This window comes from Peromyscus eremicus, chromosome 16_21 (assembly GCF_949786415.1).
Source record: "Peromyscus eremicus chromosome 16_21, PerEre_H2_v1, whole genome shotgun sequence".
Classification (NCBI taxonomy): Eukaryota; Metazoa; Chordata; class Mammalia; order Rodentia; family Cricetidae; genus Peromyscus; species Peromyscus eremicus.
In genome coordinates this window covers 58,497,429-58,512,079 of record NC_081432.1, presented here as the reverse complement: position 1 = coordinate 58,512,079, position 14,651 = coordinate 58,497,429, and the positions used below count along the sequence as shown (strand labels likewise).

General features: G+C 40.6%; 1 protein-coding gene across 3 annotated transcripts in view; it reads right to left on the bottom strand.

The window, feature by feature from the left end:
• Supt3h (SPT3 homolog, SAGA and STAGA complex component) overlaps positions 1 to 14,651 on the bottom strand; it is a 356,981-nt gene that overhangs the window by 68,534 nt on the left and 273,796 nt on the right. For all 3 annotated transcript variants that reach the window (XM_059243989.1, XM_059243991.1, XM_059243990.1), the window contains 3 exons: positions 10,976 to 11,088; positions 9,794 to 9,901; positions 5,755 to 5,922 (listed from right to left, as the gene is read on the bottom strand). In XM_059243989.1, coding sequence (XP_059099972.1) covers positions 5,755 to 5,922; positions 9,794 to 9,901; positions 10,976 to 11,088 — 389 coding nt within the window. The remainder of the gene's footprint in view (positions 1 to 5,754; positions 5,923 to 9,793; positions 9,902 to 10,975; positions 11,089 to 14,651) is intronic.

Here is a 14,651-nt window from a genome sequence, read left to right as displayed (position 1 = left end):
CAGAGAAACCCTGTCTCCAAACAAACCAAAGGTTGTTTATCCATTTAAACATGGACCGTCTCTGTGAGGGTTCAGTGAATATAGTAACAGGGCTCTCACACAGGGCAAGTGGCTGGCTAAGACAAGGGTCAGAGGAAGACTTACTTTTCATTATATTCTTCCCTGAACTTTGGAAACATACTTTTAGTCTATGTACAGATGAGTAGAACAATGAAAATTCCTACCAAACAAGAATAGCTGCTAGTTATCTAAGCTGAACTTAAAGGAAGACTTAAAACATAAAACAAATGGGCACTTGATTATTTTGTTATAACAAGAGTTGAAATAAGCCAAATCAGAATTCACAGAGGAGCTCTCGACCTCTCCTGTGCCCACATCACATGGATTAAGTTATCTTAACCTTCACTTTGGCAGTGATGTAAAGGTATAAATTGTTTCTTTGAGTGCTTTCTCAATTCACACTCCATTTCATTTCACCCTTGGAAGGAATACATGTGAATAAAATGCAGCCATCAGGTCCCCAGATGTAAGCACAGACTCTTCAGTGTGTCCGTCTTGCTCTGTGACTTACACACCTGCCTTCATAGTTGATGCTCATCAAGGAGGTAGCAGGATCCTCTCCACTTGTGGAAATGTATGTGAGTATTGAGCTGAATTTAGAATCTAAAGAGAAAATCTTCCAGTAGGAACTCAAGATGAAGTGAAGTAGACACCGAGGTCAGTATCCTGTATGTGCAAAATGAAGTCCTAAGTCTTATGTACAATCCACTACGGTACTCTCCTAAATTCACTGTTTTCTCCTTGCAAATTGTATTTAGTTTTCATGTCTTAACTTAAGGGGAAGACAGAACTTCTGCTAAGTTAGCTAATAGATTTGATCCTGTTTGTAGAAGGTTTTGCCCCAAATCCCTGAATTTTGCAGTGGCAATCCCATAGGACCCGGGAACACTGAAGTAGCAGACTACCTGGTCTGAATCTACCTGTCCTCTCCAGATTCCTACATTGAGATCTTAATGTCCAAGGGCTTTCGGAGGTAATACAGTTAGGAGGCTAGAGCCCCCACTCTTACTCCCATGAGATTCTACACAAGAAACTATATGCAGACATTCACTAACCAGTGAATTTGCCAGCACCTGAACTGTGGACTCCCTAGCCTTTGGAATGTGAGAGACAAATTTCTTGTTTGTAAGCCACATAATTTATAGAATTTTACTGTAGCAGCCTGAATGGACTATGACAGGATAATCAATTAGAAATGACCTCTGCTTGTTTATTAAAAAAATAAGATTTGCTTATTTTTATTATATGTGTATAGGTTTTGCTCACCTATATGTTTGTGCACCACAAGCATGCAGTACCAGCAGAGGCCAGAAGGGGCATCAGATCCCCTGGAACTGGAGTTAACCAAGGGCTGTTAGCTGCTATGTGTGGCTAAGGTTTGAGCCTGGTCCTCCCTAAGACCAGCCAGTGCTCTTACTCACTGAGCCATCTCCAGCCCTCCTGATTGCTATTTGTAAATATGGAGACAAGACACACTGGGTCATACATCGTTTTAAAAAACAAAGTTAACTTTACCTTTATAAAAGTTAAACACATACATTTTTGTGAGAATTCCATTCAACTTTCCATTTTGCCAAGTTCATACTCATCTGTCATTATTAGTAACTGCTGGCATTGACATGAATGGAGTTACCATGGGCACTTCTACATTTTCTTGGTTTGTTCACTGAGTTCAGTGAAAGAGAGGTTTGTAAGTTAAAAGTTTATATTCCTAGTAATTTTTTTTTCATCTCAACAAATACTTTATGTCACTATCCAGTTCCTCACCAAGGTGCTTAGAATCTGTTCAAGTTAAAGATAAAGTCCACATTTAGAAATATCAATTTAGCTGGGAAACAATCTACCTCAAGACCCAGCAATACCACTCTTGGGCATATACCCAAAAGATGCTCAATCATACCACAAGGACATTTTCTCAGCTATGTTCAGCATTATTCATAATAGCATGAACCTGGAAACAACCTAGATGCCCTTCAACTGAAAAATGGATAAAGAAAATGCGGTACATTTACACAATGGAGTACTACTCAGCAGAGAAAAACAATGACAGCATGAAATTTGCAGGCAAATGGATGGAACTGGAAAAAAAATCATCCTGAGTGAGGTAACCCAGACTCAGAAGAACAAACATGGTATGTACTCACTCATAAGTGGATAGTAGATATAAAGCAAGGGATAACAAGGCTACAATCCACAGCCCCAGAGAAGCTAGGTAACAAGGAGGACCCTAAGAGGGACACGTGAATCACCCTGGGAAGGGAAAATAGATGAGATCTCCTGGGTTACCTCTGGGAAGGGGGTAAAGGGGAAGGGTTGGGGGACAGGAACATGAGGGATCAGGATGGCTGAATTGGGGGAGGGATGGAGAGAGAGAGAGAGAGAGAGAGAGAGAGAGAGAGAGAGAGAGAGAGAGAGAGAGAGAGCGCAATGAGAGAGATATCTTGATGGAGGGAGCCATTATGGGGTTAGGGAGAAATCTGGTGCTAGGCAAACTCCCAGGAACCCACAAGGATGACCTCAGCTATGACTCCTGGCAATAATGGAGAGGGTCCCTGAACTGGCCTTCTCCTGTAATCAGATTGATGACTACCCTAACTGTCATCATAGAACCTTCATCTAATAACTGATGGAAGCAGATGCAGAGATCCACAGCTAAGCACTGGGCCAAACTCCAGGAGTCCAGTCGAAGAGAGGGAGGAGGGATTACAGGAACAAGGAGTGGGGGTTTAAGATCATGATGGGGAAAGCCACAGAGACAGCTGACCTGAGCTAGTGGAAACTCATGGACTCTGGACTGACAGCTGGGGAACATGCATGGGACAGAATTAGGCCCTCTGAATGTGGGTGACAGTTGTGTGGCTTGATCTGTTTGGGGGCTCCTGGAAGTGGGAATAGGACTTATCCCTGGTGCATGAACTGGCCTTTGTTGAAGCCCATTCCCTATGGTGCGATAGCTTGCTCAGCCTTGATGCAGGGGAGAAGGGCTTGGACCTGCCTCAACTTGGTATGCCAGACTTTTTTGCTTTCTAATACAAAGCTTGGAGTGTATATTGGAGGCTTACTTATTTTATTTGTATTTTATCCACTGTTTTTACTGAAATGGCACTGTATGTTTTTTATCACATGAGATAACATAGTGAAATATACATTATGGAATGTTAAATGTATCTTAAACAAATATGTTGCTTCACTATCATTATTATTATTATTTTTTGGTGACCATGTAACTTTCACACTTTACATTATTCAAGAATCTTTAACATAGCCAATTTGCTGTACAAACTGTTTCTTGAAATTTGTTCCTCTTATTTGATAGTTCCATATCCCTGAGAGAATACATTATTTTTCTGTGTAATAAATAGCACAATTATGCCACCATAACTGAAGTTTTCACTGAGAAAGTGACAATATACACACACGATTGACTATAGAAAGTTGTGTTTGGATATATGAAGAGAAATAATTAATGATCTTAAAATGGAAAATTTAGGAGAGATCAGATATATAGTGGAAGACCTGGACTATGAAATACCCCAAATTTCATAGTTTTAATAAGATAAAGAAAGAAGTATGTTTAAATATTCAAGTGAAAAAATTTCCAAAATGTATGAAGAATTATTTCACGTATGCACAATTATGAGGTTAATTACAGCTCATTTTTACATACTTTGGAAAGTATGCAGAGATGTGTACAGCGCATGAAAACAATGATATACATATGTTGATTTAAAATTTAAAACAAGGGAAGTCAGAAAACAGTGTAATGGCATAGTTTGAATATTGAAAGACAGAACTATCAACCTAGAACTCTGTATTGAAATATCTTTCAGGAATAAAAGAACAGACAGTTTGAGACAAATGGAAACTAAACAAACCATCACTAGCAATCTGGAGAAATAACAAAGCTGAGAAGTAACCCTACCTGGCTTTATGCTTTCCTGTAAAACTACAGTATTCAAGACAGGGAAATACCGACAAAACCTCACAGATGAGTCAGTGGAACAACTGGAAGCCCTGGGGAAAAAACCCATCTGGACTTATATAACTTACAGCCATCTGACTGTAACAAAGCTGCTATAGTTCTGCAGTGACTAGAAACCCAAGTGTTTTAGAAACTGAGTGTGTTGGGGGTGCAGAGATTGCCCAGTGGTTAGAGCACTGGATGCTCTTCTAAGGGACCCAGGATGGATTCTCAGCACCCACACAGCAGCTCACAAAGGTCTCTAATTTCAGTTCCTAGGGATCAGTCACCCTCTTCTGGCCTGTGGGGACACTGCATGCATAGGACACACATACATGCAGGCAAAACCCACATATGCATAATTAAAAAAAAAGAAACCCTGAATGTGGCCTAGGCTTATGCAATATATTGCATAAATTAATTTGCCCATATTGATAGAACTACATGGAAAAATCTAAAGCCATTAAGCCTACAGAAGGAAATGAGAATATCATCATGACCTGGAAACAGGAAAAAGATGAATTAAACTTCATCAGAAATTCACCTTCTGTTCATTAAAAGACACTATTAAGGGGATGGTGTAGTGGCACACACCTGTCATTTCAGCACTTGAAAGGCTGAGGCAGGAGGATTATGAAGCCAGTACGGGCTATACAGTGAAAGCCTATCTTTAAAAAGATACCATTAAGCTGATCGACAGGTAAGTCACAAACTGAGACAGTGTGTGTCAAGCAGCACGCAGCCACAGACCTTTTCCTAGGATGTATAGAGAACTCTTATAGACTGTTACCACCTTCTCCCTTCACATATAATTCCCCACCAGTGAACATCCATTAGAAGGGTTTTGAGTAAAGCCTCAAAGTGGTAACAGCAGACAGAGATGGGGCAGGGGAGAGAGGACCTGAAGGATGGGGAAAGGGATGACCGGATGTTTATAACAAGTGTTGGCATAGTAAAATGTCAACTGTATTTACAGACTGGCAAGTGCATGCCAATCAAGACTGTAGGTATAGTGTTCACACTAGAATTCTCTTAACTTCTCCTTGTATAAAAGAAAAATATCAGTATCTTGTTTATGCACACTGTTGGAACACAGTCCAAGAATGGAGGTGTATGAGTGGATTGCTGAGTGCTTGTAAGAAAATTCCAAGAAACCAAGACAAGAGTCTTATGACCTCTGTTTCTTTAAAAACATGGAATTGTTCTTAGATTGTGCTTTCATGCCCCTCCCAGGTGTAGTGTGAGTTCACTTCAGATTATTCATTACAACTGGCTATTGTTCGTTTATATGCCTCTATGGAAAAACATGTTTTGCCGTGTGTGGTTTGCCCACTACATGTGGCTTGCCCTTGTGATTATATACTTTGCTTATGTGACTCCTCTTAACTCTCAGATACAAATTGTCTGATGCATTGAATAAAGTTGGCTATTGCGTGAGACTAGTCCGCCTCATTTATTGGCTCCATCCCCGCCCCCCACCCCGTCCCACTGCCTGGAGAGTGGTAAACAGCACATACAACCTGTTTCAAGTCTGACTAGATGTCATTGACTGTGGGTGCATATGAGCTGGCGGCTTTTTAAGCTTTGAGCGGTGAGAAACACATACACACGCACAAAACCCCCCAACCCCAAAATATTTCTCTCCACTTTCTATCAAAAAAGAAAGAAGGAAAGGAAGGAAAAAAACCAAAACACAAAACCAAACAACAACAACAACAACGAAAACCACCAACCTTTTTCCTCTTCCTCTGCTTGCTTTTAGTCGAGTCTTGTCCTGCACTCCCATTCCCCAGGGATCCGGATGTGGCTCTCCCGGAATGCTGGGATCCAGAAGAGGGCGCTGTTGGTGTAGGAGGCGGTGTGTTCTCAGGAGAGTCTGGGCAGGACTTCAAACAGGACCCCTGCACAAAGACACCGGCTTTGAGATGAACTGACCAGACCTCCCGGCAATAGATTATCTTTACTGCCTTTTGTGTTCAATACCATTTATAGCTTAAAAATTGATTCTTATCTATTTCATAGAAATGGATGTCTTTTCCCTAAAGTTCTAGTCATGACAATTTTTAATCTAATCATTCAGACAAAAATCAAAATTCTACATCCACTGCTTCTAACAAAACCTGTTAACTTTGTTGGATACCATGGAATTTTTGCTTGTATTTTAAATTTACAAGTCTTCAAAGGACTCTCTAAACTCTCCTCAGACTGGACGGCTTTTAGACATTGTGTATGTCAGTGGCTACCCGCATTTCCCCACAGCTCAAAATCATCATTTTAGGATCACTGAGTCTTCCAGTCTGTTCTATATGCAATGTCCTCTCTCCTTCCTTAATATTGCTCGTTTATTTATTTGGACTTCAAGCCTGTTATTTATTTCCTGTCAAATATTTGAAGAATTATATTCTCAGCATCCTCTTCTCCATGGTTAATTACTCTAACTTCTTAAAGCCAGTTATCACAGACATGCTTCTGAGTCCCTCCACAGCCCCCTTAACTCCTCTTCACACACGCTCACTGGGTGGATGGCATCCTGGAGGATGATGTTAGGAAACAGAGGTTCTTGCACTCGCAGATAAATGGGGAGAGGGACAGGTGTGGCCCGGCCCTACAGATAGCGAAGAGGTCACCTAGGCTACTAACCACTTCCGTTTCTAGCCATCTGAGAAGAAAACCGGCTGTACATCTCTTCCTTTGAAGAGACAACATTTATGTTCAGCATTCCTGGTTTCCCGAGTGCTGAATGCAAGGACCTCTGTGCTCCCAACAGGATGGTGCTGAAACGCCAGGACAACACATTTTCTTGTCATACAACAATACTGGCTTCTAAGAAATTTACAGGTATTCAAGATATCTAAGTCATTTTCCTAGATAGTTGTACCCACACTGCCCTCATGGTTAGAAATCATACTAACCATGCACTCTGTGGATCAACTGTTCTCTATAATATAGTAAAAGAAATGATGTTAGATTTTGCAGACCCCTTGCTGAATTCTGGTACCGGTCTCAACAGTATTTCCTCGATCACACTGTCTGGAGATACCATCAAACAAGAGACAATAAAGCTAGTTTTGGTTGAGTATTCTTTGCCCCAAATGCTTAGGGTAAGTTTTGTTTCAGATTCCGGGTTTTTAAAAAACTATTTTGGAATATCTATACAGCTCCAAGGGATTATGCCCACATGTGTGTAAACCATATGCTGAAAAAAGATCTAGAAAATGTAGCTATTACCATTGCTATTACATTTGCTAGTCTAGTGTCAGGAACCCAAGCTTAACCAGATTGGTTCCTTATGTGGCTAGTGTTTAAGGATGATGCCCCCTCAGATAAGATAAACCCAATCAGCCTGGTGACTGATTATAATACATTGGCACTGATGTACGGATCTTTAAAAACATCTCTGCATTCATCATCCTTCAGCCAAGACCCTGACCATCTGATAACTTGCAGTAGTCTGGAACACTATAGAATCCCAGGCTTTAAATTCTTTTTTAAATGGAACTTCCTATTAGATCTCTTTAATGAAGTTTTAATTTCAACAGAGTTACCCACTTCCATCCCTTGTTCAATTGTTCTTTTGCTGCCTCTGAGGTCCAGAATGTTCTTTCTCTCCAGTTTCCATACCTTCAACACTTTGCTGTCCACATGCATGCACACATGAGATTTAGTTTAATTCTCTAGGTGGTTCATTTGGAAGTCAGTATGATACACTAACTTGGCTTCTGTGCTTGTTTACGTATTTGCTTGTTGGTTTTACAAATCCTGCAGTCTCCCTGAACCCGGCACTATCATTCTCCAGATGCCTCTCTGGCCCACATTTGGCACACTCCTTCATGTTGGCTGCTGATTTGCAAGGCTGATGAGTGAGAATTCTGCCTTAGCATGTGTTTTATCAGATAATGAAGGGCAGGAAGGGAGACAGTCTTTATGAATGTCTACTTTGACTACCAGACACAGGGGAGAGTGGGTGGATGTCAGACCAGGAAAAAGCTTCAAGCTGACACTGACAGTCTCTCAGGATGCTCTCTGAGACTCATGCTTCCACCTCCCAGAGAGCCCAGGAAACCCAGTACACATAGGACATTTTTTTGAACTGCTCTTCAGCTGGGAAAAGCGCCTGCGGTTATAGAGTAGCTGCCCAGGGTGGCTCGGCCACCCTGGAGAACCAAGAAAGAGGGATGGGGATGGTGGGGGTGTTTTCTGAGACTTGCAAGTAATCACTTGAATGCTAAGGGAAAACTAGGTTGTTATGTTCACAGTAAATTTCCTCAATTAGAAATGTTACAACAAATTTGTCTGATGTTAATGGAAAGCACACTATACACATACTCATAAAGCATCAAAGACATTGCAAAGGGCGCTCTTTGACATCATAATTGGGGTTTGAAACATAAAGAAAATAAAGAGTGTTTAATCAACTAAGTAAGCTTTAGGAACTTTTAAAGCATGGTGACTGATAATGATGTATGACCTTTTTAATGGGCATAAACATTTCAATCCCTACTTGGATTTCAAGCCAATCTGATTCTCCAAGGGCTATGAAGAAAAGTTGAGTTGACTTTTGGCTTGTTACTAAGATGCTACATGAGCAGATATCACGGTATATGTTCTACCCATTGTAGGGAAGCATATATGAACTTGGGGTCCATGGTCAGTTCACAGACTAATAGAATGGATTCAGGTATTCTCTGAACAACCCAAATTACCCTAAAAAATGTGTACCTGGAATGGGATTTATAGTTTTTCTCAAAAACTATACCATCTTCATCCACAGATAGTAACAGGAAGTAGATGTGTGTTATTAAGTGGGCTTTGCCGTGTTCAGGTTATGCATTTCAGCCAGCTTGATCTAAACTCACTTTATAAGTACAGAATCAGATGTGAACCTAATCTGTCTTCATTCCTCTCTATGGTTATTAGAGTGAACAATATGATACTGCTGTTTTTGTTATTAACAAACTCTAATACTGACAAATGTATTCAACATGTTCTGTTTCATTTCTGGTTTTCAGGCACATCGTGCTAGCAGAGAATATTTTAGAAACTGAAGGGGTGCACTGTTATGCAGAAGGTCACCCATGCGGAGGCTTCCCAGCTCCTATAGAAGAGGTCCTAGCAGCACAACCCAGGTTAGACAAGAGGTGCCGATATTCAAACTGAGGATAAATGGAGCCATGTCAATATAAATTACTGTTGACATAAATCAGTAAATGAAATGGAAGGCTGTTAGGAATTATTACATGATAATAATCCCCCCTCCAGCTCACTCCAGGGTCTCTTGATTTCTTGCATGCTAAGCAAAAACTGTACCATTGATCTACAGCCCAGCCTCGACTCTCATCATCTGAGCTACAAAGAAATAGTTTTCTCCATCATCATGTGATTATATAGACCAGTTATTCACTTCACAAAGCTCAAAGTGGGACAGGTTCTGCAACCAGCTGTCTGTCACGGAAGGGCTAGGAAAGACAAGCATTCTTTAAAGAACTCTTTTTTAATTTATTCAATTTAATTATTTAATTTAATTTATTCTTTAAAGAAAAACAGTATTCTTTAAAAAACAAAATGGAGCCAAAGGGTGAAAAGTCATCACAACAAGTAGGTCCTCAGGGCTTGGCATAACGAATGGTCAATTAGTATTTGTGCAAATGGTCAGCGTATTAAGGTTCTCTAAGCAAAGGCTACGCACTCCTTTACAATGTTCCCCAAAGGAGAACTAACGCAGACAGACAACAAATACACAGATGTGTTCCCTTCAGACGCTCTGCTACTCACCTCAGCAGAGCTGTGGTACTGAATGAAGGTTGCGGAGATGGCATGGCTGAAGGGATCCCCTGCCTTGGATACCATATCCTGCCTCACGAGAAGAGCCAGATCCACTAACTGAAGAACAGAGCAACAAATATGAAGCGACACAGCTGGAAAGAACCATTAATGCCACAGAAAAGGCAACTAGCAACACACTCAGAACGTTATTGATATTAATACAGCCATCCATTTTGGACATGGTGCACAGCCTCTCACTGACTGGTGACTGAACCAACTCACAATCACAAATGACATGTTTGATTTTCTAACTTCATTTTGTTATCAACAAGGGAACATTTTAAATAGGCATTTCTGGACTGTCAGCCCTGGGACTCCAGGCTAGTCTAGGGGTTTCCATTCCCAAAACGGGCTAACAAGAGGCTGATCCTGGACACCATACCCAGGGGACCACACCTGGAATGCCATGATCCTACACCCACACATCTCTAGAGATAAAACAGTCACAGACTTTGACAGTCACTTGTTTCAAAGATCAGAAACAAGCTCTTAAACAAGTCTGTTGAGGATGTAAGACTTCAACACTGAGAAAAATTGGGCATTCCATATATAGTTAGGATACAGTTGAAGGAATAGACATTTTAAGTACATTTTTTTTGTTAACTCATCAAGAATTTCATACATCAACAATGTATTTAGCTCATATTCACTCCCAACTCTTCTAATTCCTCCCAGATCGACCCCCATCCTCCTCTTCTTTTTGGTTTTAATAACCCCAGCTCAATTTGTGCTGACTATATACTCCTAGGGGCAGGGCCACCCACTGGAGCATGTTAACCCAACTGGAGACACAACCTTAAAGAAAACTGGTTCTCCCTCCCTTAGAAGTCATCACTGTCAAAAGCTCCTCAGGTAGGGGTGGGGCATGTGAGCTGAAATGCAGACTAGAAAGTCTGTGCAGGTCTAGAAACAGTACTTTTTAAAAAACAAAATAACAGCAAAACAAAACCTTACAGCCCCGAGAACTAGTGATACAAAGAAACATAATCGAGCTAAATTCTAGAATATGATGTGTTTCAGAAGAAAAATTATGCTGTTCTTATTCCAGTAGCAGGTGGAATAAAGAACTGACCATGAACCCAGGGAGGAGAAATCAGCAGGAGTAGTTGGACTGACAGTTCAGACTCTTACCTGTGCTACTGTTTCATACGCTAAATATGCCAGAATTTCCATAGCTATAACATTGGGCTTTATCTCCATGCTGCCACAGTCCAGCCAATCTCGAAATTTGGAAGCTTTTTTGGCTATTAATTAAAACAAAAGTGAAAAGTTTTACTTTTTAATGTGCTTTAACCCTCACATGACTGTCAGAAATTGGAAATATTTCTCCTGAAACTGCATAGAAGAAATAACATTCATAGAAGCAATGTTTGGGAAAGCTCTCTTAACATCTCCATTTTTTTTAGTCTCAAAAAATCCAAGTTGGAAACCTTGGTTAAGAAGCAGTACCCTGGTTGCCAAAGTCCCTCAGGCACTTGGATCTCCCATCTCTCTAGGGTGGATGGCCTGGTACATCACACTTTCTCACCTCAGGTCTCTCGATAGTGGAGAACATGATACACCTTTTCTCCACTGTATTGCTCATAGTGCTCTACAGTATGTTACCATTGGCCAGAGTCTTAGTTATTATCACAGAAAAGCTGCTTTCTCCATGCAACTTTATTCTTGGGGAAATAAAATTCTGGAAGAAAAAGCTGTTATGAAGGAATACAGAGAAAGAAACTGCATTTCCAATCCTCAAAATGTGCCTACTACTAAAAGAGGCTCAAAATTGTGAATTGAGAATGAAACAAACCATTGCTGGCCTGAGATAACCTGTACTTATGTCTTTGCTGACTACAGAGATGTTGAAATTCTTAGGCCTGACTCTCCAAACCAAACTTACTGCAACCTGCCCTCACGGCCACCAAACTGAGCTGGCCTTGAGTCTAGTCCCTTGTATTCCTGTCTGCTCTCCTATCATTCCTCTTCATTCACAGCAATCCTGACCATCTGGGCCAAAGGTAGACTTCTCACATCATTTATGGAACTAATCATACCTATTTCATGTACACATAGATTTCTCAGACCATAGTTCTTCGTTGTTGGCAGAGAATATGTCTGAAGTTCCTGGATATCTAATTGTATCATGTAGATATGGAACCAAGCAGTACACAGACCTTTCATTAAATACCTGTAATTGGCCTGGTGGTGTTGTATGCCTTTAATCCCAGCACTCGGGAGGCAGAGGCAGGAGGACCTCTGAGTTCAAGGCCAGCCTCATCTACAGAGTGAATTTCAGGACAGCCAAGGCTACACAGAGAAACTTTGTCTTGAAAAACTAAAACCAAACAACAAAACAAAACAAAACCCCCAAACAAACAAACCCCAACATTGCAATTGTCCCAGTACTAAGCAGAGCTGAATTTAACACAGAGCTTTCCATAGACATTACTAATTTATCTAGTAATTTAGAGAGAAAAGGTGGGTAGTAAAAATTTATCAAATCTGCAAGGGAATCTTAAAAAAAAAAAAACCCACTGATTATCCTTTTGACTAATCTGGCCTTCCTGGTCTGTAGAAGTCTCAACTCAAAGCATGCTGTTTGGCTCTAGTCAGAATCTCATGCATTCCACATACAGGAGTTTTCTTTAAATAAATCACAGAAGACATGAGGTCCTGCTATTGAAGCACATGTCCAAAGCTGTCAAATGTGGCAGAGTTATGATAATCCCCTTAAATCTATCTCTCTACAGTAACCAGTCTTCACATACTATTCTGACAGGCAACATTCCACCTACTCAGCAAGCTACAGTGGCTCACAGACGCTTGTTCAACATCTGTGGAATACTGCTGAAGTCCAAGTTAAGAGGCAGCTATCCGGAAGATCGGTAACATGGACCTTATCCCCCACTTCCTCAGGAACACAGAAGCACGCAAGACTGCTCTAAGCAATTGATTTTTAAGATAAGAAGAGGATCATTATTAGTTTTCAGCCACATCTCCACCCTGAGTGAGAGAATTAGCAGTGTCTTTGTAAGACTCAGAATATAAAAATCTAAGTACCCACTGTATTCCCAGAAAATAAAATACCTGGTGCTAACATACTTACCACATCTATTTCTATAACAAATTCAAAAATGATCAAATATGTATATTTAATAATATATATATATAAATATATATTTAATCATACACACATATATCTTGTTTGGTTTTTTGAGACTTGTGTGTGTATGTGTGTGTGTGTGTGTGTGTGTGTGTGTGTGTGTGTGTGTGTAATAGCCTTGGCTGTCCTGGAACTAACTTTGTAGATCAGGCTGGCCTCAAATTCAGAGATCCTCTTGCCACTGCCTCCTGAGTGCTAGGATAAAAGGCATGTGCTACCACTGTCCAACAAAAATATATTTCTTTAGTGAAATTCTGGGTGGGTCCAGTCTTTATAACTTTTTAATAGCTGTCTGTGTGGGGTATGGGAGTCATGTGTACATGTGCCACAGTGTATATGTGATCCCAGGGATTGCCATGAACAGAAACTTAAGAAGGCATATGGCAGGTCACGGTTCCCATGTCCTGGTAATTCATCAGAAGACTGCAAGGTGCTCAGTGCCCTGCCTGCGCAGGGCTGGTTTCTGGATGTGCTGGGACGAGCTTTCTCAGCTTTGGTATTTCTGTCATAGAAGACAGGTTCTTCCACCCAGGGCTCATAATGAAGCTCCCATGGATACTAGATGAGCAAATATTTTTAATGCCAAAATCCTTTCTCTCTACAGAAAAGAAAATTATGCATAATATATTGCCTAATCTGTAATTTTATCAGAAGGAGAAAATATTAAATTTCATCTGCTATAGTTTTTTTGTGCTCAATACACTGACAGAAAAGAAATAACAAAATCTAATTCCCAATGAGAGATGCGTGACCAGACTAAGGCCATCAGTTCAGTGTGCGGCAGCACTCCACTTCTTGTGAAGTCAGTTTAAAATATGACTTAAAAAATAGTTCAACTGCACTAAATGCTACTTTATGAGCTGGAGATTTATGCTTATAAAATACTTGAATGCCGTATTTAAACCCCAAAATTACCATACAAAACCCTCTCATTTGCTGAAATTGCCATGATCTGAAGTGTCATTTACTTAATGCTTCACAGATGTCTGATGCCAAGTTGTTAGTCAGATTGGAAAATACATTTTGTTAGGAAAACACATCTTCCCAACCATGTTTTCTCATATTTTACTGATGTGCATGGGGCAGTGCTGCTTGAAATGTGTCATCTATTTGCACTTCATGATCTGAAATGCTGCTCTCATTTTCTTTTTCCAAATCAAGTACTGGTTATCGTGACCACACAATCGCTTTTCATTTACAGACATCATCATTTCTGTAACTTCTCAGAGGAGGGTCATGAGCAACTTGGTCATATTTGTAAATGGACTTTTCATCGCACTTTCTCTCTGACCTTTCCCCAAGAACCTTAGTCACTGCTGGGCTGTGGGGAGACAATCTAACCCACTGTTAGGGTCTTCAGCACTTCCGGGACTGCCGTCCAGTGACGGGAAGGCACCGACTTTCCTGCTGTCACTCCTGTGGCTACAGCACTGACTCACAGCTCTGGTCAGCACTTAGTGCATGCTCCAGTAGGAGGTTAAGAACAAAATGAAACACACTACTGAGATGTTACTTTGTGGTAACATGAGTGTGCATAAAGGGGAGGTTGGGGTTTATAATTAGTATTGGGAGCTTCTAAATGTCATGACTATTAATGTTCACTATGGACAAGTATGGTCAGCAATACTGTACTTCAGTAAACATGACTAAGAAACAAGA